At 37.0% G+C, this 26,986-nt stretch overlaps 1 protein-coding gene across 1 annotated transcript in view; it reads left to right on the top strand.

The window, feature by feature from the left end:
- The window catches only part of LOC150086960 (KICSTOR complex protein SZT2-like), a 1,378,951-nt gene that overhangs the window by 356,168 nt on the left and 995,797 nt on the right, over window positions 1-26,986 (top strand). The window contains exons 21-22 of the mRNA XM_090372336.1: window positions 18,393-18,552; window positions 20,250-20,571. Of these exons, the coding sequence (XP_090228462.1) occupies window positions 18,393-18,552; window positions 20,250-20,571 (482 nt within the window). The remainder of the gene's footprint in view (window positions 1-18,392; window positions 18,553-20,249; window positions 20,572-26,986) is intronic.

The following is a 26,986-nucleotide window of genomic DNA, read 5'->3' as shown; positions in this document are numbered from 1 at the left end:
TAAACCCAGAACAATTCAGCCTGCTGGTATCAGACTGCAGATTCTAGCAGAAAGCTGGAACATCCAATTCGATAATATCCTCATAGAATCAAAAGGTTCAGATCCCCCATGGTCTACTCTCACATTTTCTTCTCATGAATACCTTGAGCAATGGGGTAAAAGTTCCATAGCAAATATGAACATCCAACAACTACATTATGCTCATACACAAAAGTACCCCGAATTCACCAAGATCTATACTGATGGTTCAAAGTCTGACAATCAAGTGGGTGCAGCTGCTGTCTTCCCTAATTCAACTATCTCATTTTCACTTCCAGTCGAATGTAGCAGTTATACCACTGAGCTTCATGCCATTAAGCTTGCTCTGGAAAATATCTCACTGCTGTCAATAAATAAAAATATAGTATATACCGATTCACAAAGTGCTATTTTAGCTTTGAAAGGTATTTCCTCACCTATCAATCCTTTATTAAAACTCATAAAACATAAGCTGATGCAGCTTCATGAGCATAAACAAACTGTTATCTTTTCTTGGGTCCCAGGCCACAGTGGTATTCCAGGAAATGAATGTGCAGATGATGCTGCAAAGCATCCTTCTAATATAGCCTCAACAAATGATCTAGTCCCATATCCTGATTACAGACACAAAATTCAGAAAACATGCATGGAACAGTGGACACTTCTGTGGAAAATGCAAACAAATAACAAGCTATTTCAAATAAAATCTGAACCACAATTATGTACTTCTAGCCTTTGTAAAAATAGAAAAGAAGAAGTAATCTTAGCCAGAATCTGAATAGGTCACACTCACCTCACACATCTCTATCTGCTTACAGAGAATGATCCTCCTCAATGTGCAAACTGCTCACAGCCACTTACAGTAAAACATATACTTGTCGAATGTAGCTTGTTTAACAATGCCCGACGAATGGCTTTTAGTTCCATCTCAGATCTGCAACAACCTTTGTCTCTCAATAGTATCATAGGCAAAGAAGCAAATCTCTCTGAATTATTTCTCTATTTAAAACAAATTAAAGTGTATGATCGTTTTTAACTGCTGTACAAGCAGTTCCCATATGTAAAGTCAATTGATTTGGGAGGTGCAATATGGCCTAAGTTGCCCTTGCACCAAAAAACACCACAACTACAACAACAACAACAACCAAAGTTCTTCTAAAGCCAAAGAGTGCAGCACATCTTGCAAATGGATTTTGAGTTTTCTGGTATAACCAAGCTGAATTATACAAATGATTTAATTGTTATGATCCTGTAGCAATTTGTTTACAAGAAACAATCCTGACCCCACAGATGTCCCTCTGATTAAGAAAATTATACTTGTTATAGATGAGACAGAAACATTGCATCCTCTACTTATGGGGTATAGCCATTCTGATCAGTGACAGTGTCCCCTCTAGACATCCCTGGAAGAGTTGATGTGCAATTTGAGTTATAGCTCTTGTTTCAGTTTACATTTTACCAAATATGATATACACTTTTAAAGAACTTGATGCACTTATTTTGCAATTATCAACGCCATTATGCATATTGGGAGATTTTAATGGGCCACATTAACATAGGATAAATAATTAAATTCTTATTAGATAAACAACCTCACCCTGTTAAACACTGGCACTCATGCCTACATGCATTTTTGTATAAGAACCTCTTTGGCCATTGATCTTCATTTGTTTCCCCCACTCTGTCTATTTATAGAGTTTCCCCCACTTTATCCATTTATAATGTTTGATTCACACAACAGAAACTATCCCAGGGCAGGGGAGGGAGGAGACAGGTCTCCATCTCCTCTCCTCCCTGCCTACCCTCATACTTCGCCTGGTGGGGGGCTCGTCTCCACTGACCTCTGAGGATGCCTAATCTATCGTCCGTATTCTTCTATCTGTTTTCCCCCCAGTCTTCAGTCTCCCTCCCTTCTCTCACTAAACCGACTGAGTACTCCCCTTAACAATGCCTCCAAATTCTAATCAACATCTAAATTCTACCGTTTTCTTGAAAATCTCTTTTGGCCAAATTCTACTGTACGCCCCCTTTTTTTTTTTTAGGCTTTCCACTGAAATCCTTTGAAATTAGGTGGTAGAGCCTGCCAGAGTATTTAAATAATCTACTGGGGGCCTGACCTGCCTCCTTGTGGCAAAATGTGGGCAACGATGGGTCCCAGTAGGGGCCCAACGGCCAAATAGTCACAGAAACAACAGAACATAATGTTACACAACAGACCACTCCCCACACACTTTTAAATCTCTGGCCTCCACAGAGTTCTGTGTCACTCACAAAGAATACATTGCGGAGATTGGGGAAATCCCTGGTGCCATCAGACAACTAACACACTTTACTTTACTACAGAAACTATTTTCTAATCATATATAAGCTCCCAACAACAGTCTTATCACAATTAGAGCAATGTATAATATAGAGATTTTCTAATGTAGATTGGGATTTCTATTCGTATTGTTTCTTATTTTGATTAAAAAATTATCCAATTTAATTCTATATACAATGCAATTGAACATATTACAAGAAAAGTGTTAGTTGCATTAATTGCTGCCATACTGTAATGTTTGCATGGTTCATTAAGACACTAATCATTGGTGGAATAATGTTTGCAATAACGCAAAACATAAAAAGAATAAAGCATGGTACTTGTTTGGAACTTCAATCTTGTTTACTTTATGAAACTTCAAGCAAATCTGACAAATTAGATACAAAAAAAAGAAGAAAAAAAAACAGGAGACTCCTGAAGATTCAGATTGATCTGTAAGAAAATCCAGCAGCTATATTAAATACCCTCAAACTCCTTTCCCCCATTTTAAATTTGAGTTATTCAACCTGAACAAGATAGGAAATGCTTTGGCCAAAATCTTTTTAAAAAGTTTTTGCAACAGTTTCTTGGTTCATAATTCCAACAATTCAGAGCAATAGCAGAAAAGTATAGAATAAATTTTAACACCAGACACTCTTTCTTATAATCATCCCTTTACTTCTCTGAGTTAGAAGAATCCCTAAATAAAACATCCGGTAGTGGTGTTGATGAGATATCTACTATAAAATGAGGATGACAGCTTTCTGCCATCCTCATTTATCAGCAACTCACTTTCTCTCATTCTTTATTCAGATGTTCTCCGAGTTATTATCCTCTTTCCAGGTGACATTCAGTTATCCTAACCAGTTCAATTAAAAAAAAAAAAAAAAAATGGGCTGAAGTGATTATTCCCAGAAGTACTATTTTGGCATAACTTTTATAGCATCTTGTTTAAAGCAAGTTCCTAAAAAATGATATGTTAGTGGCTTGTGGATTCTTGATTTCGAAACATTGGCCAATCAAAACCAATGTGTTTTTTTTTACAAAACTGATCGTCAAAACTAGGCCTTATGGTTAAAACCAAAACTAACATATCATTACATATGTAACGGTGCCTCCGTAGCCAGGTATGCAGGAGCAGCAGTGCGTAGCACACGCTTCTTGTACCTGGGTTCAAGCTCGTGTCCACCAAATACGGAGGATATTATATTGTTGTTTGGTTTTTAGGAGCATTAGCAACTAAGGCCATATTGCTCCGGGGATATGCGGTGGTCATTCCCTGACCTTTCTGCATCCTCCGTATTCGGTGGTCATGGGCTCTAATCCTGGTCTAATCAAGAAGCATGTGCTACGCACTGCTGTTCCTGCCCACCTGGCTACGGAGGCGCCTAACGGAGGATGCGGAAAGGTCAGGGAATGACCACCGCATATCCCCGGAGCAATATGGCCTTAGTTGCTAATGCTCCTAAAAACCAAATAACAAACAAACAAATGTATGTAACGCATTTGTCAGAAATGAACATTTAGTTATAGTAAGTCTACACCAAAAAAACCTTTGACACTGCATGGCAGTAGAGTATTCTGAGAAAGCTGAGGTGTAAGATCATCTACTCTTCCAGTCCAGAATTTCCTTCAGTATAGAAACTTTCAAGTTCACTTTTGAAATGTGATTTTTTAGAATTATGTCCAAGAAGAAGAAGGCATTCCCCAAGGATCAGTATTGAGTGCAACACTCTTTGCATCAAAATAAATAATATGAGAAAGATATTACAAATAATATAAAAACATCTATGATATCAGTGGTTCGAGTGTTGATGACCCTGCTCAGATAGCTGACCATCTGAATCAGTATTTTGCATCTACATTCACACATGAGGAAGGGAGGAAAATGCCAGAAGTTTATCAAACTGTAACAGGGTGTTTAATGATTTTCTAATAACTGAGAGCAAAGTGGAGGAGAAAGTGCCGAAGTTAAACATAAGAAAGGCACCCGGGGTGGATGGAATCTATCCAGTTATATTAAAGGAGGGGACAAAGGTAGTAAACAAACCCTTAGCCATAATTATGAGACCCTCCTTGGACTTGGGGGAAGTCCCCACAGACTGGAGATGTGTAAATGTATTGCCCATTCGCAAAGAGGGATTTAAGAGTGACATGAGTAATTACGGGCCAGTTAGTTTAACTTCTGTTCTGGGGAAAATAATGGAGTACTGGTTAAAGATGCATTGTTGGATCAATTAGACAAGACGGCAGTAATAATTCAGACATGGCATACTGCTCCAGTTTGTACAGTAGTCTTCCAAACTTTTGACATTGTTGCACATGGAAGACTGCTATACAAATTGGAGTGGTATGGTATTAAGGGCAAGTTGCTACAATGGATAAAGGTGGGGGGGTGAGTGGGAGAAGACAGAGAGTGGTAATCAATGGATGCTGCTCTTCATGGACTAATGTTATTAGTGGAGTCCCTAGGGTTCTGTGTTGGGGCCACTGTTTTGTATATTTATTAATGATATTGATGAAGGTATAACAGGCTTAATGTTGAAGTTTGCAGACAATACAAAGGTTGTTAATGACAGTAATGGCAGTGAGCTATTGCAACAGGATCTAGATAAGTTTGGCAAATGGGCTGAGAAGTGGCAACTGAAGTTTAACAGTGACAAATGTAAAGAACTGCATATAGGTAGCAGTAACCCAAGAGAAATGTACCAACTGTGTGGTATTACACTCAGGGAGGTGGAGAATGGAAAAGACCTGGAGGTAATTGTGCAGTTGGATATGAAGTTGTTTGAGCAGTGCAGATGAGTTGCCAGAGCAGGTCATGGAGTTTTGTCAATGATAAAGAGGAATTTTGCTAGCAGAGACAAGAGGTGATTATCTTCTTGTATTTAGGCAATGGTCAGGCTGCACCTTGAATACTGCATACAGGTCTGGAGGCCTCATTTTAAGATGGATGTGGAGTTGCTTGAGTGAGTACATAGAAGGGCAACAAGATTGGTGAGGGGTAGGCACATCCATAGCCAGGTGGGAAGGAGCAGCAGCAGTGCGTAGCACACGACTCCTGATTAGACCGGGGTTCGAGCCCATCACCACCAAATACGGAGGATGCGGAAAGGTCAGGGAATGACCACCGCATTATTCGGAGCAATATGGCGTTAGTTGCTAATTCTCCTAAAAACCAAATAACAAATAACAGATTGGTGAGGGGAACGAAGGGGTCCTCTTACCAAGAAAGGCTTAAGTTCTGAAAATTGCAGCATCTGGAGACTAGGCACCTGCAAGGTGATCTTGTCCTTGAATGGGATGAGCTGGCTCAATTATGATGGGATTCTTCCTCTTGCCCAGATTATGAACCTGAGGGGTTTATGAGCCTAACAAAGATTGTTGGCTTATAAAAGCAACCCTGTCTGGCTCTAAACTAGTGGAGAGAATTGACAATGAGTTGATTCTCCCTTTGACATTAACGCTAGTGGCTAGTGTTAGACAGGGCAATACATTCTCTACTGTGTTATTTAACTTGGTTTTAGAGGCGGCTGTCAGAAAATTAGACTGGACAAATAGGCACAAAGACAGTGCACGTCTGTGTATATACTGATGATGGCCCTATTATCAATAGGACTAAAGGAGCACTTGAGGAAACAGTGGCCAGGCTGGGATAGTGAAGCACAAAGAAGTGGACTTAGGATAAATGAAGCAAAGACAAAATATATGGATGTCTGGGGAACAGCTAATAACATGGAAAATTTAAGAACCAGCAGCTTCTCGTTTGAACATGTTCAAAATTTCCCCTGTCTAGGTTCGCAGATAAATTAGTTCAACTCTATTACTAATGAAATTAAATCCCATATCTTGAGTGGAAACAGATGCCTCTGTGCACATGAAAAACCAATGAAGTCCAGAGTATTGAACAAACATTTAAAATTAACGATATACAAAAGTCTCATTAGACCAGTTGTAACATATGGTTGTGAAGCTTGGACATTAAAGAGTAAAGATGAGCAGTTGTTGAGAGTGTTGGAGCACAGAATTTTGTGAAAATTCTTTGGGCCTGTACAAGACATTAATGGATCCTGGAAGATCAGAATGAACCATGAACTTGACAATCTTATTCAGGGTGCCGACATCATCAGATTTGTGAAGAATGCAATATCTGCTTTAAAGATAAATCTCCACTATTTCGTCTTGTTAAAATCAGATATAAGCTGTGCACTTTTTTGAATCTTAAGTGCACATTTCATTTCTGTTGGATTCTGGGCAATGAGAAAGTATATAAATCTTGAAAGCTTACTGCCAACACTGATTCAGTGCCTTTCCATATATCATATACAGGCATTTCCCGCTTTACATGTTCCCAGGTTTACAACTCCTTTTTTTTTTTTTTCCAAGTACAGTAGAGCGTCAGTTATTTGGAATAATTGATGTCAGACCACTTCCAGATAGCCAAATTTTTCAGATAATCAAACCAGAAAAATTTTCTGGATAAAATAAATTTAATCATAAATTAAATTAAATGAGATTAATTAAATTTAAAAAATTATAAACCAGTCTCGGAAAACAGAAACATCCATCCAGGCATTTTTATACAAAACAGGAAAATTAAAAAGAATTTTTCAGTTTTTCAATTTACCAATAACAAGCATGGACAATCTCTGCGTCCAAGTGGCATTTGCACACATAGCAACTGTAACTCGCTCTTTTCTCATCAACTTGGTGCAGGCATTTCTCTTTTAGTGGCTAGGATTTTTCTCGGTAATGCTTTGCATAATAAGCCCACCTCATCAACATTATAAACATTTTCTTTCTCGTAATTTGCTTAACCGAAGCGAACTTACTTTTATAAGACACCACTGGTGATTTGTGTACAGAAAGTTTCTCGCCTTGAATATCTAGTTCACACGTACTGTCTCAGTTTAAAGTTTTTCAGCCAACCTGTGCTTGCATTAAAATTTCAATTTCCTCTTAATTTTCGATTAAAATCCAATGCTTTTTCACACAACATTGAGCCAGACTGGTTCACATAAATTTCACTCTGAAGAAAATAAAAAAAATAAGCGAACTTACTTTTATAAGACACCACTGGTGATTTGTGTACAGAAAGTTTCTCGCCTTGAATATCTAGTTCACACGTACTGTCTCAGTTTAAAGTTTTTCAGCCAACCTGTGCTTGCATTAAAATTTCAATTTCCTCTTAATTTTCGATTAAAATCCAATGCTTTTTCACACAACATTGAGCCAGACTGGTTCACATAAATTTCACTCTGAAGAAAATAAAAAAAATAAAGTGAGTGCACTCTCTCAAGTGACATTTTCAGGTTTTAACATCGTCTTTTTCCTGCTAAATCCTTCTTCACTATCCATAATCAACAAATTCTGTCATAATATTGGGATTTTTCTTGATGTCATAAATTGTTGAAGTCCCCACATTACACTTTTTGGAGAGATTTCCTAAATATTCACCTTTTCTAATTCTATTAATAATTTCCATTTTTTGGTGCAATGTTAAAACTACGTGTTTTCATTTCATTCACATATTACCGTAAAAAAATTGAAAAAAAAATAAATTGCACCGTTTCGGGCTGATATTATTCTTACCAAATCTGGAGCTAAACTAATCTGAAATTTACTCGTGGTTTCCGAGAAAACCCAGTACAGTAGCCTCTGTGATGTTTTTCTAAAGCACATTTCTGAAGGGAACATAGAATTCTAGAGGTCACAACAATAAAAACAATTTACAGTATTCGGTTTATTGGGGTTTTTTTTTGTACAAACAGGTAGTAAACACAATCTTTCCTTATTATAATCAAAATTCAATTTGCAAATGTGATCACTATAACTAGTGCTTACTGTGCTACCGTAAAAAAAAACGTCTATCAACAAAATCAAAAATATGAACGTTCATTGCAAAAAATAAATGCTAAACATTCATAAAAATGACATTTCAGTACCACATTTAAAGTGCATTATCTTCTGGAGACATTTGATATGCTAATTAATGCAACAGATAAGGAGAGAGATCCAATTCTTAAAGAATTTTGGAAAGAATTCCATATTTTAGATTCAATCAAAATAATACAATGAGCCTAAGACAAAATTGCAGAGAAGAACATGAAGGGTGTTTGGAATAAACTCTGTCCTCAGTTTATTGATAATTTTGAAGGATTTCAAGAACTAGCAGAGATTGTACAAAATGAAACAGAAGCAGTTGTTAATATTTCTAGCCAATTTTAGGTTTCTACAACTGACGTCATTGATCTACTACAAACACACAATTGAGCGCTCACAGATGAGGACCTTGAAATGGCAAAATGTGAAGAAGCTGAGGAAGAAGAAGATTTAACAGGTGAAACTCCTGTTCGTTCCTTCATTCACAAGGGGTTTGATGAAGCTTTTCAACACATAGAAAGAGCAATTGAGATTTTTGTGTCACAAGATTCAAATTTCGAGTGCACCAGAAAAGTTGCTGCAGATTTAAAAAAACATGTGTATGCATACTATTGTGAAATTTATAAAGAAAAGAGAAGACTGTCTTGGAAACAAATGAATCTTGAAGCATTTTCGAAGAAAACGACTCCTTTTTGCTTCCAACAAACCAACAAGTGCTGAGCCAACAATGAATGACGAACAGTCAACAAGTGTGAATTTAGTCAATAATGATGAAGAATAAACATTCTTTAACATTTGTTAAGATTGACAAATAACTTCTTTATTATTATAATTTGCTTGATTTTAAAGGCTGTTTTCATTTCTTTGATAAATAAATCATTTTTTTAAGCATAAACTATTGTTTTGATGACCTTTATTTAACATTACTATGGTTAAATTTCATTGTTAAGAACGTAACTCCTGTTGTTTAAGTCTATGGGGGAAAAAAAAAATTACTGCTTTACGAGTTTTCCTTTATAAGCACACACTAGGAATGAATTAACTCGTAAAGTCGGGAACTACCTATATTGATTATAATGTTATTACATAAAACTTGTAAAGGACGGTAGACAGTATTGTGGTAAACCAAAATTAGCATTAGCATTAGTAGAGGCATTTGATGCAAGAAAGCAAACTTTTGCAGCATTAGCCAAAAAAAAAAGTAATAATAATAATAAATAAATAAATAAAAAATAACCACTTCCACTTCACCCCTCTGTTCGTTCGAAATGCCTGTCCTGCTGAGCCTTAAACTTATTTAGGCTATCAACTTCCACGACAAGGGAAGGAAGTCTATTCCACCAACCAACCAACCAACCAACCACCCACCCGCTGGCTAAAGGCAAATTTTCTCACGTCTATCCTACATCTGTCTTTTCTCAATTTGAATTTATTCCCTCTCAGGTGATTATTCTGAGCAAGAGGAAGAATCCCATCAGCGTTGAGCATGCTCAAACCATTCAAGTCTTTATACACCTCTATCAGATCACCTCGCTGGTGCCTAGTCCCCAGACACTGTAATTTGCAAAACTTAAGCCTTTCTTCGTAAGAGCACCCCTTTGTTCCATTCACTAATCTTGTTGCCCTTCTCTGTGCTCGTTCCAGCATTTCTACATCCCTCTTGAAATGAGGCCTCCAGACCTGTATACAGTACTCTAGGTGTGGCCTGACCATTGCCTTATACAAGGCAATAATCACCTCCTTATCCCTGCTAGGAAAATTCCTATATATCATCGACAATACACCATGAGCTACTCTTGCAGCCCGTCTGCACTGCTCAGAAAACTTCATATCTGCCTGCACAACCACCCCCAGGTCCCTTTCATTCTCTACCACTGTCAGTGTAGTACCACAGAGTTGATACGTTGCTCTGGGGTTGCTGTTTCCCATATGCAGTACTTTACATTTGTGAATGTTAAACTTCATTTACCACCTCTCAGCCCATCTGCTCAACCTTTCCAGATCCTGTTACAGTAGCATAGTGTCCTTGACAACCCTGCCAACCTTCGTATCTTCTGCAAACTTGGACATTAAGCTTGATATACCATCATCAATATCATTTATAAATACAGAAAACAATAATGGACCCAATACTGAACCCTGAGGGACTCCACTAATAACATTAGTCCACGATGAGTAGTGCCCATTGATTACCACTCTCTGTCTTCTCCCCCTCAACCACCCCTTTATCCACAGCAGCAATTTGCCTCCAATGCCATACTGCTCCAATTTGTGCAGCAGTCTTCCATGTGCAACAGTATCAAAAGCCTTTCTAAGATCCAAGTATATAATATCAAAGTTATTCCCTGTATCCAGTTCTTTTGTGACTGCATCATAGTATCCAATCAAATTGGTCAGGCAAGACTTCCCCTTAACAAAACCATGCTGTGTCTAAGCTATAACTGAAGTCTTGTCTAGATGATCCTGCAGTGCTTCTTTAACCAGTGCTTCCATTAATTTTCCAGGAACAGAAGTTAAACTAACAGGTCTATAATTACTTGTGTTGCCCTTTGATCCTCCATTGTGAATTGGGGTCACATTTGCACTTCTTCAGTCCATGGGTACTTCCCCTGAGTCCAAGGAAGCTCTCATAATTATGGCTAAGGGTTTGCTTACTTCCTTTGCTGCCTCCTTTAATATAACTGGATAGATCCCATCCACCCCAGGTGCCTTTCTTGTATTTATCTTCAACAATTTCTCCTCCACTTTACTCTCAGTTATTACAAGATTCTCTAGCTTACTGCCAGAGTTGAAAACACCTCTGGCATTCCCCTCTCTGAATAACTCCTCATGTGTGAATGTCGATGCAAAATATTCATTCAGTTTGTTAGCTACCTGAGCAGGATCATCAACAGTTGACCCATCGATATCAAGTGGACCAATCTGATTCATCCCCTTCCTTCTAGAGTTTACATAAGTAAAGAACTCTTTGCTGTTTTTCTTTGCATCCCTTGCCAAATATTTCTCGTAATCTGCCTTCGCCTGCCTAACCTCCTTTGTAACTTGGTACAGATCAACTTGTATCTATCATAGGCTTCTGTGTCACGTGTTAATTTGTATGTATCCCATGCATTTTTCTTCTCTGCCATATGTCTCATTAGTTCATCTGACATCCACTTAGGCCTAAACCTTGAACAATATTTCTTAGTTGGTATGTAAAGCCTGGTAGCTTCCAAGATAAGTTCTTTGAATGCTTCCCATTTTGAATTTGCTGTTGGTAACATCATCAGTTGGTCCCACTGTATAGAATTTAAATACTGTCTCAGTCCATCGTAGTCACCTTTATGAAAGCAATAACCCTTCCCTTTACCCCTAATGGTAGTTACCTCTTTGAGTAAATCCCACTTCAGCACACTGTGATCACTGCCACCTAGTGGTTCATTTATCTGCAGATTCTTAATGCATGAAGAATCACTACTGATAATCAAGTCAAGAGTATTACTCCCTCTAGTTGCCTCCCGAACATGCTGATGTAGAAAACAATCATCCAATAAATCCACAAAAGCCTTGCTAGTGTGTGAGTGAACAGCCCCCAAATTCCAGTCAATATCTGGGAAATTAAAATCCCCCATTATAAGGCTCTCTGATTTACTGGCCCACTCTATTTCCCCGTACAGTTTCTTATTATACTCATCAGAGTCATTAGGCCTATAGCACACTCCTACTCTCAATTTTGATCTCCCAATGCTTATGTCACACCAAACTGACTCGACACTGCACTGTCCAGCAGTGTCGACTGGCTTCACTTCCTTGGATTTTATGTATATCTTAACTAATAGCATAACCCCTCCTCCCTTCCTATCCTGTCTATCCTTTCTGTAGACATTGTACTCCCCAAATTCCAGTTCTGCATTCCTTATATCTGTGTGACACCCAGTCTCTGAAATCCTCACAATATCTGCCTTTGATGTTTTGAGCAATACCTCAAATTTATTTACTGCAGTCTCTGAAATATCCTGCATCTTATTTTCCAGGCTGTGGCTCATTCCAATAGAAGCAGTGCAAGAATCACTTCACCTCTGCCAGTGGTTACTGTTAATCTATGAGTCCTTGTATCCCCCCAATCTTGCAGATTTCCGACCCACCTAACACTGCCTCGATAGCATCAGCAAACATTCTTGCACCCTTTCTGTTTAAGAAACAGAAAGGGTGCAAGATCCCTGTAGAAGCAGTCACTCCTGTTAACAAGTACAGACCAGGCTGAAAAAAATTCTACCCCTTGAGTCTTGCACAATCTTTCCAGGGCCGGATCGATCGACAGGGCTCTCATCATATACTCCCTCCTATCGTGTCTGGGCAGAATTGCAGACACTTTCGAATTCAATCTTAATTCACGCCTTTTTTTTTTTCAACAGTGACCTGTACTTGTTAAGTAATTCCACCGGTCTCCTACTCGTAATATCATTAGTGCCAACGTGTACAACTATATCACCTTTTGTTCCCTTAAAAGATGATATCCGCTCTACAACGTCATCAACCTTTGCCCCTGGCAGACATACCCTGGTCCTGTTCCACCTATCCTTTTTACAAAGCAAGTTTCCCATTTCCCTGACAATAGAGTCATCAACAACTACTAGTTCCTTTGGGACCAGCGCATTCTGCCTTGGGGGCTGCCGCTCTGTTGCCTGATGACCAAGTGCAAGCTCTGACATTGGTGTGGGCAGCTGAGAGCTTGATGGGCCCTCACTTTTAATCCTTCGAGGGCATCCACCCTGTCCTTCAAGCTCTCATATAGGCCCATAAAAATGCTGAGTTGTCGCCTGATTTCCTTACACTCTTTGCATCGCACACACACAAAGACATCCCCCATGGCAGTGTCATGTCCCGTACCTGACTGCTCCACAAACGTCAAGCAAGTAGTGCATTTTAATAGGCTGTGATTCAGAGGGCAACTGCCCCCCTTAGTTCTCCCCTGGGCCACAGCACTCCCATTAGCTTGAGCCTTTTGCTTTGCTGCTCTGGTCAGAGTCATGATTTCGATTTAATTTCAATAAAATTTCAATTTCAGTACAAGATTAAAACCCTAAACTTATATCCCAACACAGTTATAACGCTATATTTATGTTTCAGTATCGAGTGTTATCTACGAAATGCCTTTATATAACTTCCGTATCAAGTTAAGTATTAATTATTTATGTTACGTAACCCAAGTCGTTATATGTATAGTTAAAGGTACAATTAAATTGACAATGAAGTTCAACAAGATTAATTATCTGATTAATTGACAATATTATGTACTATACTATACTATACTATATTAAGCTTATGCTATCAATTTTGAGAAATTATGTATCGCGTAACAGTGGCGGCTATTTACGAACGGTAAACACATGGATTTGATACCCTTTCCGATACTAAGTAATACCTACAAAATCTCTATTTAAGTTACTTTAATCTAAGTATCGTAAATAGGAATATAAAGCTACTCTAGAAAATAAGTTAATATGCCAATTTAAGCTAATAAAACAGAAAATAAATCAGAAAAAACTGCTCTGTTCCAGGAGCGGCAAAAATGTACGTCCGCACAGGCTACACTTGTTCTCGTATCCTGTATAAAATAAATAATAAACATTTCAGATTAAATTAGGAGCCCAGGTGTGGATCTCCTACCTGGTGTATTCTGTCCTGCTTGTGTATTTGTCCCAGTGTATTCTCTGTCATTCCACACTTACTCTGAGGTACATCCTAATGGACTATAAGCATTATCAACATGCAAGAACTTCTGAATTTAAAATTCTCTCTAACTTACAAGATCTGTATCTATCTGAACTCTCTTATAAGACGATGCGCTTTTTTTCAGAATTTTTTACTTGTTTAAAAATTGAAGTATCTGATCATTTCTAAACATAGTCTACTGAGTACATAAATCAGTGTTACTACACAGCATAGATAAGGAACAATTTGACCTTAACAGTCCTTGTGCTACTTAATTTCATTACCATCACTAATGTCACCACCGTGACAGGAAGCCCATTTCTGATAAAATGCTATATATGTTAAGAAATACATGCTGCAAATATTTCAACACCATATATTAATCCATCTTTGTTTTGTATGGAATATTTCTAGAATTAAAACTAGATTGCCATTTCCAGTTAATTGAATATTAACTGTATTGAAATGTCTTTTTATCCTTGAGGACAACATTTTATCTGCAAAGATCATATCTACCTAACTCATTTCTTCATGCCAATATGTGTACTTTGTTATTTAGACAATAGTAAAGGTATAATGTTCAAGAACCCAATCTCTGGCCCATGAGATTGCCAGCTTTTGGATTTTTCCAAACAATAACTCTCACCAAGCATTATTTGTCAAAATCCAAGTGCAGATAAACAGAAAATAACTTGGCTGTCTATGGGATTAACTTATTTTTTTTATTAATTTATTTAACTGTATTATTTTATTCTTTTTCTCATTGTTTCATTGTATCATATATATTGTTTGAATATGATACAATGCCGTATATTGGTCAAAATTTGGAAACAGAAAACTCAGGCACAATGAAGTTACTGAAACATTTACATACAAAATAATTTTTTGTATACTATTCCATTTTAAAAAAATGGAATAGTATACCATGGGATATTTTTTTAATTTTGCCACTGCAGGAAACTGTTCTGCAACCATCAGAACATCTGCTCTAAAATAAATGAAAACAAAATGATACATTTTATTGAAAAATGGAGTCTGAATTTTAATCTCTTGATATCATACTGTTTATCTAGAAAATTTGGATTATGTGACAAGCCAGTTTTCAATTTTCTGAACCATTTGTGTTCCCTGTATTATATTGTGCAAGCCCACTGCATTCTTGAACATTGGTGTGAAGCCATAATTGGAGATAGAGATCTCTATAGCTGTGTTCAGATACATTTAATATATTAGATACTTGCTGTTTGGGTACCTGTTGACTGCCAGCCAAATATTAAACAACTGTATGGAACATAATTAAAAGGGAAAATTAACAAATATGGCCATAATAAATGCCCAAAAAAAAAAAAGAAGAAGTTTGTCACAATTTTTCTGTTAGCCATCAAGCAAACTTTGTTCATTGGATTTTTTATTTCCAGTGCAATACATGATATCCAGCGTTGATATCCTCCATCACTCTAGAAGCAATAAACCACAAATTATAATGGGGAGAAAACTGGGAGTGTAGTCTTCCAGATTTAAATGCTGGGCCAGTTTGTTCTTTTCAATATTTATTAATGGTATTGATGAGACATATCAGGCTTAATGTCTAAGTTTGTAGATGATACAAACGTTGGCAGGTTGATTAATGATCAGGGTATGCTACTGCAACAAGATCTAGGAAGGTAGGCTGAGAAGTGGCAATTGAAATTTAACATTGACAAGTATATGGTGCTGCATATGGTTAGCAGTAATCCCAGAATAATATACTAGCTGTATGGTACTATACTATAGATCAGGGATGGCCAACTTAATTTGTGATGTGATCTACTTTTTTTCTTCAAAATGTGCTGCGATCTACCATCTCAAGAATTTCATTGCACATGGTTAAAAAAGTTAAATAAACACATATTGTTTATAAATTTTAAAATTAAATACAATTCAGAATTCTTGTTTTAAATTTATACGTATTTAAATTTTTAATTTATGTGAAGTTTGTCTTCATGTCTGTCATCTGCCAAGCTTTCAAAATCGGGGATATACTGTGATAAGGCCAATCATAAAGAATCTTCTGTATGCAAGTCTGTAAGAGTAGAGCGATTCTTTGTTTCAAATACAAAAGACCGATACACATAGATATGTGGAACCGAAACAGGAATTTAAAAGTTCACTGCATTTTTTTTACATTTGGGTACTTTTCTCGGCAAACATATTTACAAAAGTCCTTTTTTGATGATCTGGCTTTTAGGAAGATCGTTTCGTAATGTAATAATTTCATTTTCAAGTAATATTTTCTGAAATTTGTTTCGTATCTAAGTCGACATTAAATATATTGAGCAATGTCTTCAATTGTTTTAAAATCACCCACAACTTTCTCAATTTCAGAAACATATTTCTCACTATTAAATTCAAAAACAGGATATTTTTGCAAATAATCTTGCATATTTGCAAAATGATCAAATTTTTTTTTTCTTTGAGATCCTATTAGCCATTGCCAAAAATTGATATCTATATGCAGAAATACTACTAATCATGTCACCCACATTTTTATTTTTTCGTTATAATTCCAAATTCAGATCACTTAATTTACTGGTAAAATCTGCCAAAAAAGCCAAAGCACACAACCACTCCATATCTTGTAGTTGCTCATAATCATCACCCATTGATCAACATTTTTTAAATTTCATTCAGCAAATTTCGAAATCTCTGTAGAAACTTAATCTGACTCATCCACCTCACATCTACGTGTAATGTCAGATCTGGTTCATTTTCATCGAGTCGCATTTTGAAAAGTCTCCTTCGAAGAGATTTTCCTCTGATGGAATTCACAATTTTGAAAGCTATGTTCATAACACTTTTAGTATTTCATCTTTTGCTGACTAACGCTTGTTGGTGGATGATACAGTGGTAACTTAAAAAATCTAGGAATTCATCATCCTTTTGGCACAATGCGATGAATCCGTTAAGATATCCCTTGCTTTAGCTCCATCTGTTGTTATTGGTACGAGCTTAAATAGTGGAAATTTTATTTTTTTTAAGATCACTATTAGGTGGAAAATCAGATTGGTATTTACCATAGAGTGCGTTGAAGTGCCTTTCTAAATTTCATTTTTTAGGTATAGCCACGGAATAGCAAATCTGTGGTATAGGTATAGCAAATCAAACAACGACATTTTTCTTTTATCATTACAAAAAAGTACTCTAGTTCCCACTCTTGATGAAAATGATACGTTTTACTCTTTTTCGTAGTATTAATTTTAAATCAGAGTATTAAATTAACGTATAGGTACTGGACAGATATTAATATTAAGTAAGCTAAATAAGAATTCAACACATACACTGTGCTCTCCACTGCATGAATTTTCAGTAGACAATCCTAGCGGCTGCACGGTGACAAGAATAGTCACATGGTTCAACGGATTTGTAATAAGCGTATGCAGTGGGGCACATAATAATAACATTTAGATTTTGACTAATCTATTTTTTTATATATATTTAAAATTCGTCGTGATCAACTGAATTTAAAGCCGCGATCGGCTGGTAGATCGTGGTCGACCTGTTGGCCACCCCTGTTATAGTAGAGAACAAAAAGAGCTAGGTAATTGTGACAATCGAAACAAGGACATAGATACATCATGCAGGTGACAAACTGATCAGTAGACAACATTTATGGCAAACTTTACCTGTTTAGTGTAGCTCTGCTAACATTGTGGCATTAAAGTGATTGTCATATGGCATCTGCTACATTTATAGCAGATGCCATATGACAATAAATAAATTTGGTGTTAGCAGACTTTCTATCAAGTGTTCATAAAAGCATAGTGTGTCTACTTTCAGCAATTAAAAACGTGCTTACTGCCAGCCAAAGTTTGTAGCTTGCAATCTTTTTTTTCTGATTTCCAGCTTGCAATCTTTTTTGATCAGGGTGGGGGGAAGGAGTCATTAAACGATGCATTGTATCTCTACTTAAAAATTTCGCTTTAGTACAATTTTTCATTTTTTTTAGATTTATTTGGTACTTCCTCTTCCGCTCCCCATGAGATTTTACTAGCTTTATTTTTACAAGCTTGCTTTTATGATTTTAATGTATATATAAAGTTGGTTTCGGGTGTGAAGTATTCACCCAAGTTTAAGATGTATCAAAGGTTATTTTTGTGAGTAGTTTTTGTTTTTTTTTTTTTTTTGTTTCTGAATGAAAGTGTATATTTACCTGAAATAAATTTCCATATGGAAGTGACTGTTTGTCTGCAGAATATTTTAGCACACACTTCTTGATTAGACTGGGGTTCGCGCCTGTGACCACCAAATACAGAGGATGCGGAAAGGTCCACAGGGAATGACCACCGCATATGGCCTTAGTTGCTAATGCTCCTAAAAACCAAATAACAAACAAACAAGCAGAATATTTGATATATATGATAATATAGTTACTATATAAAATCTATGGTAGGATGTCATGTATAGATATTTATTTATATATACACACACACACACATAATTTGTAATTTGAAAATTGCAGGTTGTCTGAAGAGGATGAAGAGGATACTGAAATAGAAATGGCAGAGGCTGATGGTGAACTGCAGCTTATTAGTGAATGCTGGGTTGAACCTCAACATGGAACACTTAGCAGTAAATTAAAATATCTTGAAAATTGTGTATATCAAAAGGTCCCCCATGCTGTAAGTATATTTTCATATTGTTTTGCTTTCTCTCTCTCTCTTTCTCTCTCTCTCTCACACACACACACACACACACACACACACACACACACACACACACACACACACACACACACACACACACCCACCCCTACCTGCTATAAGACCAAGTTTCCTCCCACACCTTTACTTTGGGAAACATGACAATAGTTTTATATCAGGTTGAAAAGTGAAGTAACCAGATTAATGCTATTTTATATATATATATATATATATATATATATATACATATATGAAAAATAAAATTTTAATTTAAAAATACCACAAGAATAAAGAAATAAAATAGGAAAGAATAGTAAGCCAGACATCATTGGTTGCAAAGCATATCCAGCACATGCTAACAGAAATATAACTCTAATTTTTTTTTTTTTTTTTTGTTAGTTGGTGCATTGGCTTCTGTGGCCATAATGCACCTCCCAAAGTTTTTGCATTTTACTCTGATCCAAGCCCAAGTCAGGATTTGAACCTGCAACCTTTGGGTTGCCAGGCAGGCAGGCAGGCAGGCACTTTTACCCACCTGGCCAGCCTGGTCGGCGATCTAATTGTAATACATAAGTTAAGAATTCAGTTAGCAGAAGGGCAAGCCAGGTAATAAGCAAATATAAAGAAAACCAGAAACATAACTAAAGCAACAAGAGAAATGGGGAGAAACCAAATGAGAAAAACGGTGTTGTAAAAGGAGTACATTTATAAAATAATTTAGAAATGTACTGCTTTTAACATAAATTTGGTCGCAACCCACTTGATGGGAGCAAGGCCAAATTATGTGAAATATCACTATAAAAGAAATGAAAAATCCACCACAACAACATGGCCATATTATGAAGCAAAAATAAATTGAAATGGACCAATTATTGAGTCTCATCTCATCGCCCCCCCCCCTAGCAACTGAACAATTTTCAGTGCAATAAAGCAATTTCCATGGAGTAGTATTTTATATCCCCCTTAAAGAGCATATAAAATCAAATCTCTTTATCAAAACCTTAAAGGAAAAGTTATCATAGGCATAAGAAGGAAAGCCATCTTCTATTTAATTTCCTTGTTATTTAATAAACTAATCATTAACACATTATCTCCAGCCATTTGGTCGCTATGCGGCACCACCTCTGCATAGCAGAGCCAGAAACCTGGGAGGAAAATTCTTCTCTTCCATGGCTAAACAGAGCAGCCATGGACAACCTTATAAGCCCAGTCCTTTGGCTCTGTAAACAAAAAAAAAAAAAAAACGCCCTTGAAAACAACATTAGGAAAACCTAATTCATTCTTCTGTCAAACATCAGAAAACAGACACTAAACAAAATTACTCTCCATTCTTTCTTAGTATTTTGGTATTCAACTTTGCCTTTTAGTATTCAACCTATAAAATATATGACCTAAACTTAACAAAAAATAGAATAGATTTTTCACTAAAAAAACAGTCTCCTGCCTTGAATATAGCTTTTTATGACTTTTTATATGCACAATGAAACAAAGGCAATGTTTTCTCATTGATATATATTAAAAATTGTGCACATCACGTTAACATAATTCTTTGTATCAATCTGATCCATACCTTTTGCCATATTAAAATAAAGTTATAATGATATAAATATCTCAAAAGTGGTAGGTATGTGAATTAAATGTCACAACAATTATCTGAGGTTTTTCAAATCTTTCAGTTATATCCAGTGGACTTAGAATGCATATCAAACCTCATAACAGTTGAGCATCTCAGTCTTATGTGCCAGAATAATGCTATTCCATGTCCAGTTATGCCTTATGCACTTCCAGTTGCTTCATCTGTAACTCCAACCCTGGCCGATATGCATCATTCTGTTATATCTGCAGCAAGATCAACTCCAGATATGATGCTTTCACAGATATCTCTACCAGCACAGTTTCCAGAACCATCCATATCTCAGATTTCTTTTCCTTTTGATGTAGTGAAGCTTTTGCCCAAGTGCCAGCAGACAGAGCTACTGTTTTCTACATTAGTTCAGTGTAAGTTTGTTTATTAAAAACATGTTTTTATCAATATAATATATGCTCATATTTATTTATTTAATGATGCAGGATTAAGCTTAATTATTGATCATTAATAGTATGCAGTGAAAAAATAAAAAATAATAGAGCTAATCATTAGCATTAGAAAAAGTTCTTGGCATTTGCAAATTAGATGATGAGGTGATTCACTAGTTGCTGAAGCTGTCCTGGAATTCTACTACCCTGAAAGGCAGTTTGCTTCCCCATCATGCATGTGCACGATGGAATTAAATCTGCCACCTTTCCTGCTACCTGCAAATCTATTAATAGTTCTCAAGTAAAGCTATGTTTCGTTAGTGGTATCTTACCAATAACCCATTCATTTAATATGTTTGTGTGTTCAGAAAATCAACCATATTCAATGGTTGATTTTCCTATCCTTTCCTTATGCCCTGTATCCAAAGACCTACCAACTCCATTTTTCTTCATGTCCCAAAACCTGAAAATGACTGGGATGGCTTCCCTGCTATACAGATACTCTTTTGGGCAGAAGGTGTAGAGTACCCCTCCAGCAGATTTTTTATTTTTTATTTCCACTGCAGATACTATACTTGTTATGTTAGCAGCTCTCTTTTTAACTTCGGAAACCTCACTATTATGCACCAGAAACATTTGGCAAACTCATCAATAAAAATGTTAAAAATGCAAAAAATCATAAAAGAATTTTTAAAAAATCATGTAAAAAAATCATGCTTGTGGTATTCCTATTTATAGATCTGAATTCCAGAGAACCTAGTATTCTTTAAAAAGATTTGTAAAATAAAAAAATCTCATTATTATTATTTTTTTTTATGCAGTGATATCTCTCTATCTGTTTACTTATTATTCAATTCAATTACTAGATCTGAATTCCAGAGAATTTTGCCTTCTTTAAATGCATATTTTAAAACAATAGCTGAAAGATGTGATCTCATTCTTTGAATTTTAAAACCTATTGCGTTTGTGACCTACTATTAAAACTGTGTCCTCTTTTAGTTGGAAACACTAACAAGAGATGACACCTTGTATTAGAATTCCAATTTGCATTAACAGAGCCATTACATGAATTGTATATGAAACAGTCTTGATAAATGTAAATTTATGAACTTTCTGCCCAGAGCCCTCATGCAAAATGTAAGTTAAATGCATATTCCATAAAGGATTAACAGAATACCATCATTGGTGCCATTGCCAGAACCTCAGGAATGGGGAAAAAAGATCATTGATTCTTCCTCCCACTCAATCTGCACTTAGTGATATTCCTGCTCACATATAAGTTGATGATTACATGCTTAGTGTTTGAACCTTTATTTCACTGGTTTTGCAAATATAGTGTGTAGATAACTCTTTACATATGAGTATTTGGCTTCCATTGTGCACTTAGAATAACTTACATCATCTGGCAGTAAGCTGATGTAGCTGTGTATACTGACTCTTGGCTATTATTATTTAAGAACTAAGTGGCATTGATCATATATACTACTGTACTTCACTTACTGTACTAATTAATGTGCTTTTCTTGGACAACTTCAATAAGGGAATAGCTATACCAGTCAAACCAGCCCTGCTCCTTGGATGGGAGGAACTTGGGGAGAAGTCTGTTCATGTGAGCTCCAAGTCAATAGTCCAGGATTCTGCCAGGAAGCATGACAGCACTTACAACAGAAGCAATGGGATTGCCACCTAGACAATCCTTGCATGCCACTTGGAGACAAATCCATGGTGGGCCTTGTGCAGAAGCAGCATTTTTTTATGACATTCATTGTCCACCATGTAGGAGGCAATACCTAGTAAAATTAGGCAGTTGGGCTGAGAAGTGCCAATTGAAATTTAACATTGATAAATGCAAGATGCTGCTTTTGGACAGAAGTAATTCCGGAAACATGAACTATTTGGATTTTGGAGGGATTAGTAGAAGCATATGATGCAAGGAAGCAAGCTTATATGGCATCAGCTGGAAAAAAAAAAAAAAAAAAAACCTTCCCATTTCACCCATCCATTTATTCCATATATTTCTCTAGTTCTGCCTTGAATTTATTTAAATTATCAACTTCCGCACATCTATTCGACAACTGTCTTTCCTCAATTTCAGTTTATGCCCCATCAGGTTTGTAATCTGAGCCAAACAAAGAATCCCATCAGCATTGAGCCTGCTCAATCAATTCAAAGCCTTATACACCTCAATCAGATTGCTTTGCAGGTGACTAGTCTCCACTTGCTGCAATTTGCAGAACTTAAGCCTTTCTTCATAAGAGCACCCCTTTGTTCCCCTCACCAATCTTGTTGCCCTTCTCTGTACTCATTCTAGAAACTCTACATCCTTTCAAATGAGGCTTCCAGACCTGTATGCAGTACTCAAGGTGTGGCCTGACCATTGTCTTATACAAGGGGATTATCAATACCTTATCCCTGCACTCAAAATTCCTGTATATCATTGACGAGACCCCCATGATCTACTCTGGCAGCCTGTCTGCATTGCTCAAAAAACTTCATATCTGATTGCACAATTACCCTCAGGACTCTTTCATTCTCCACTACCCCAAGTGTAACCCAATCCAGTTGGTACATTTCTCTGGTGTTACTGCTACCCATATGCAGTTCTTTGCATTTGTCAATGTTAAACTTCAGTTGCCACTTCTCAGCACATCTGAACAACTTTTCCAGATCCTGTGGCAGCAGTGTACTGTAATTACTGTTATTAACAATACTCCTAACCTTTGTATCATTTGCAAACTTTGACATTAAGCTTGATATACCTTCATCGATAAATAGAAAAAACAATAATGGGCCCAACACCGAACGCTGGGGACACCAATAATAACATTAGTCCACGAAGAGCAGTATCCATTTATTACCACTCTGTCTTCTCCCACTCAACTAGTTGAGTGGGAGAAGACAGAGTGGTAACCTTTTATCCATTGTAGCAACTTGCCCTTAATGCCATACTGCTTCAGTTTGTACAGTAGTCTGCCATGTGCAACAATATCAAAAGCTTTATACTGAAATCCAGGTATGTGATATCAAAATTATTTTTTCGCATCCAGTTCCTTTCTGACCATGTCATAGTATCTAATCAAATTGGTCAGACAAGACTTCCCCTTAACAAACTCATGCTGTATCTGAATTATTACTCCTGTCTTGTTTAGATGATCCTGCAATGCTTCTAAACCAGTGACTCCAGTATTTTTCCTGGAACAGAAGCCGAACTAACAGGTCTGTAGTTACTCTTGTCACCATTTTATCCCCCTTTGTGAATTGTAGATACATTGCACATCTCCAGTCTGTGGGTACTTTCCCCGAGTCCAAAGATGCTCTCATAATTATGGCCAAGGGTTTGCTTACATCCTTTGTCACCACCTTTAATATAACTGGATAGATCCTATCCACCCCTGCCACCTTTCGTATGTTTAACTTCAACAATTTCTTCTCCACTTTGTTCTCAGTTATTACAAAATCATTTAACTCGCTTTTAGAGTTTGATAAACATCTAGCCCTCTCCTCCATGAATGACTCCTCATGTGTGTGAACGTAGATGTGAAACTCATTTAGTTTGGCAGCTATCTGAGAATGATCATCTACAGTCAAACCATTGATATCAAGTGGTCCAATCTGATTCATCCTCTTCCTTTTACAGTTTATATAAGTAAAGAAGTCTTTACTGTTTTTCTTTGCATCCATTGCCAAAGAGTTCTCATAATCTGTCTTCACTTGCCTGACCTCTTTTGTGACTTGATTACAGACTAACTTAAACCCCAGGGGCTTACGTCTGGTGAGCATGGGTTTGGCAAATCCAGGGTCCTGAGCTAGATATCACCTTTCTTCTCTTTCTTTGTGATTCCTTTCTACTTCCGTCTCTCTCTCTCTCTCTCTCTCTCTCTCTCTCTCTCTCAAGGTAACTTGTGAATTTTTTTTGGCTGGTGCACCTAAGCCTCAGGATTCCTTGCATCATATGGCTAATAATAATAATAATAATATATACCATAGGCTTCTGTGTTGCCTGATAATTTATATGCATTCCATCCATTTTTCTTCTCTGCCACAAGTCTCATTAGTTCATCTGACATCCATTTGGGCTTAAACCTAGAGCAGTATTTCTTAGTTGGAACAAAAACCCTAGTAGCTTCCACAGTTACTTCCTTGAATGCTTCTCTTATAAAATTTGCTGTTGACCACTCTGAAGACCACTGTAGCCACCTTTACAAAGGCAATAACCCTTCCTTTTACCCTGTTGGTAGTTACATCTTTAAGTAAATCCCACATCAGTACACTGTGATCACTGATGTCATGGTTCCTTTATCTGTAAATTGTTAATGCATGAATAATCACTGCTGATAATCACATCAAGAGTGTTACTCCCTCTGGTTGCCTCTCTAACATGCTGCTGTAGAAAACAATCATCCAATAAATCTATCTACAAAAACCTTGCTAGTGTGCAAGTGACCAAAGCGTAAGTTCCAGTCAATATCTGGGAAGTCAAAATCCCCCATTATTAGACACTCTGAATTTTTCACCCACCCTATTTCTCTGTGTAATTGTACTCATCAGAGTCATTAGGCCTATAACAAACTCCTACCCTCATTTTTACTTTGCTAGTTCTTTTGTCACACCGAACTGACAACATTGCACTGTCCATGTCAAATGGATAAACTTTCTTGGATTTAATGTGTTTCTTAACTACAGCATAACCCCTTCTCACTTCCTATCCTGCCTGTCCTTTCTGTACAGATTGTACTCCTCAAATCATATTCTGCATTCTTCTTATATCTGTGTGACACCACTTCTCTGATATCTGAACAATATCTGCCTTTGATGTCTTGACCAGCACTTCAAATTCATCAAATTTATTTATTATACTCCTAGCATTGGTGTACATGCAAGTATACATGTACCTGTTTTTACTCTTAATTCCTCTAACATAGCCTATGTATTTACTTGTTTCATGAAATTCCCCACACCTTGTTTTTCAGGCTGCTGCTCATTCCAGTAGAAGCAGTGCAAGAATCACTTTTACCTCTTCCAGCGGTTACTGTTAATCTATTAGTCTGTGAATCCTCCCCAAGCTAGCAGTTTTCCGACCCACCTAACATTGTCTCAATAGCATCAGCAAATATTCTTGCACTGTTTCTATTCAAGTGTATCCCATCCCTGTAGAATCAATCTCTCCTGTTAACAAGCACAGACCACGCTGGAAATAACTCCACCCCATGAGCCTTGCACAGTCTCTCCATGGCCAAATTGATTGACAAGGCCTCTCTTCATGTCATGTCTGGGCAGGATTGCAGACACTTTCAAATTTAATCCTAACCCGCAAAATTTTTCAACATTGACCTGCACTTGTTAAGTAAATCTTCTTCTGTACTTAATGTCTTTAGAGTCAACATGCGCAATGATATCACCTTTTGTGCCCTTAAAATATGATATCTGCTCTACAGTGCCATAAACTGTAGCCTCTGGCAGAATACCCTGGTCCTATTCCACCTATCTATTTTGCACAATATATTTCCCGTTTCTCTGACAGTTGAGTCACCAACAGTAGCTAGCTCCTGTGGGACCAGTGCATTCTGCTCTGAAGATTGCCACTGTGTCGACTGGTGCACAAGCGTTGGCTCTGGAATTGAGTTGGGCAACTGAGAGCTTGATGGGGTCCCCCATTTTAATCCCTTTGAGGGCATCTACCTAACTTTTCAAACTCTCATAGACATCCCTCAGAACTCTGAGTTGGTGCCTAATTTTTTCACATTCTCTGCACCTAGTACACACAAAGACATCCTCTATGGCTAGATCATGTCCTGTTTGAAGAAGATCTGCAAAAATGTCACATTTTTCACATTTCTTTAGACTGTGATGCATTGGAGAATTGCGCTCTTCTGTTCTCCTTTGAATGGCACTTTCACTACTTGCTACTTGGTGAATTGCACAGTCTGATATGAAGTTCTTTGAGCAGTGCAGACAGGCTTCTAGGATAGCTCATGGGGTTCTGGCAATGATGTACAGAAATTTTTCCAGCAAGGACAAGGAGGTGATTATCCTATTATTAGGCAATTTCCAGAGTACTGCACTTGGTCAGGGGTCTGGAAGTCTAATTTTAAGAATGGTGTGGATCTCTTGGAACAGTTGTTGAGAAGAACATCTAGATTTGTCAAGGATAGAAATGAGTACTGTTATCATAAAAGAATTTAATTCTGCAAATTGCAGCATTTGGAAACTTGGCACCTGTGAGCAGACCTTAAGTGTTTTAAGACTTTAAATAGATTAGGCAACCTATTTAATGCTGATGGCATCAATACACTTTTGTGGAACGCGCGCGTGCACGCACGCACGCACTCACGCACGCACACTGGGAAATAAATATAAATTAGAAAATAATGGTTGCAGGATAGAGGTGCAAGAAAAC

This window comes from Mastigoproctus giganteus, chromosome 4 (genome assembly GCF_048544385.1).
Source record: "Mastigoproctus giganteus isolate SK-2022 chromosome 4, ASM4854438v1, whole genome shotgun sequence".
In the NCBI taxonomy this organism is placed as follows: Eukaryota; Metazoa; Arthropoda; class Arachnida; order Uropygi; family Thelyphonidae; genus Mastigoproctus; species Mastigoproctus giganteus.
The sequence above is the reverse complement of the archived record's forward strand: the minus strand, read 5'-3'. Positions and strand labels throughout refer to the sequence as shown.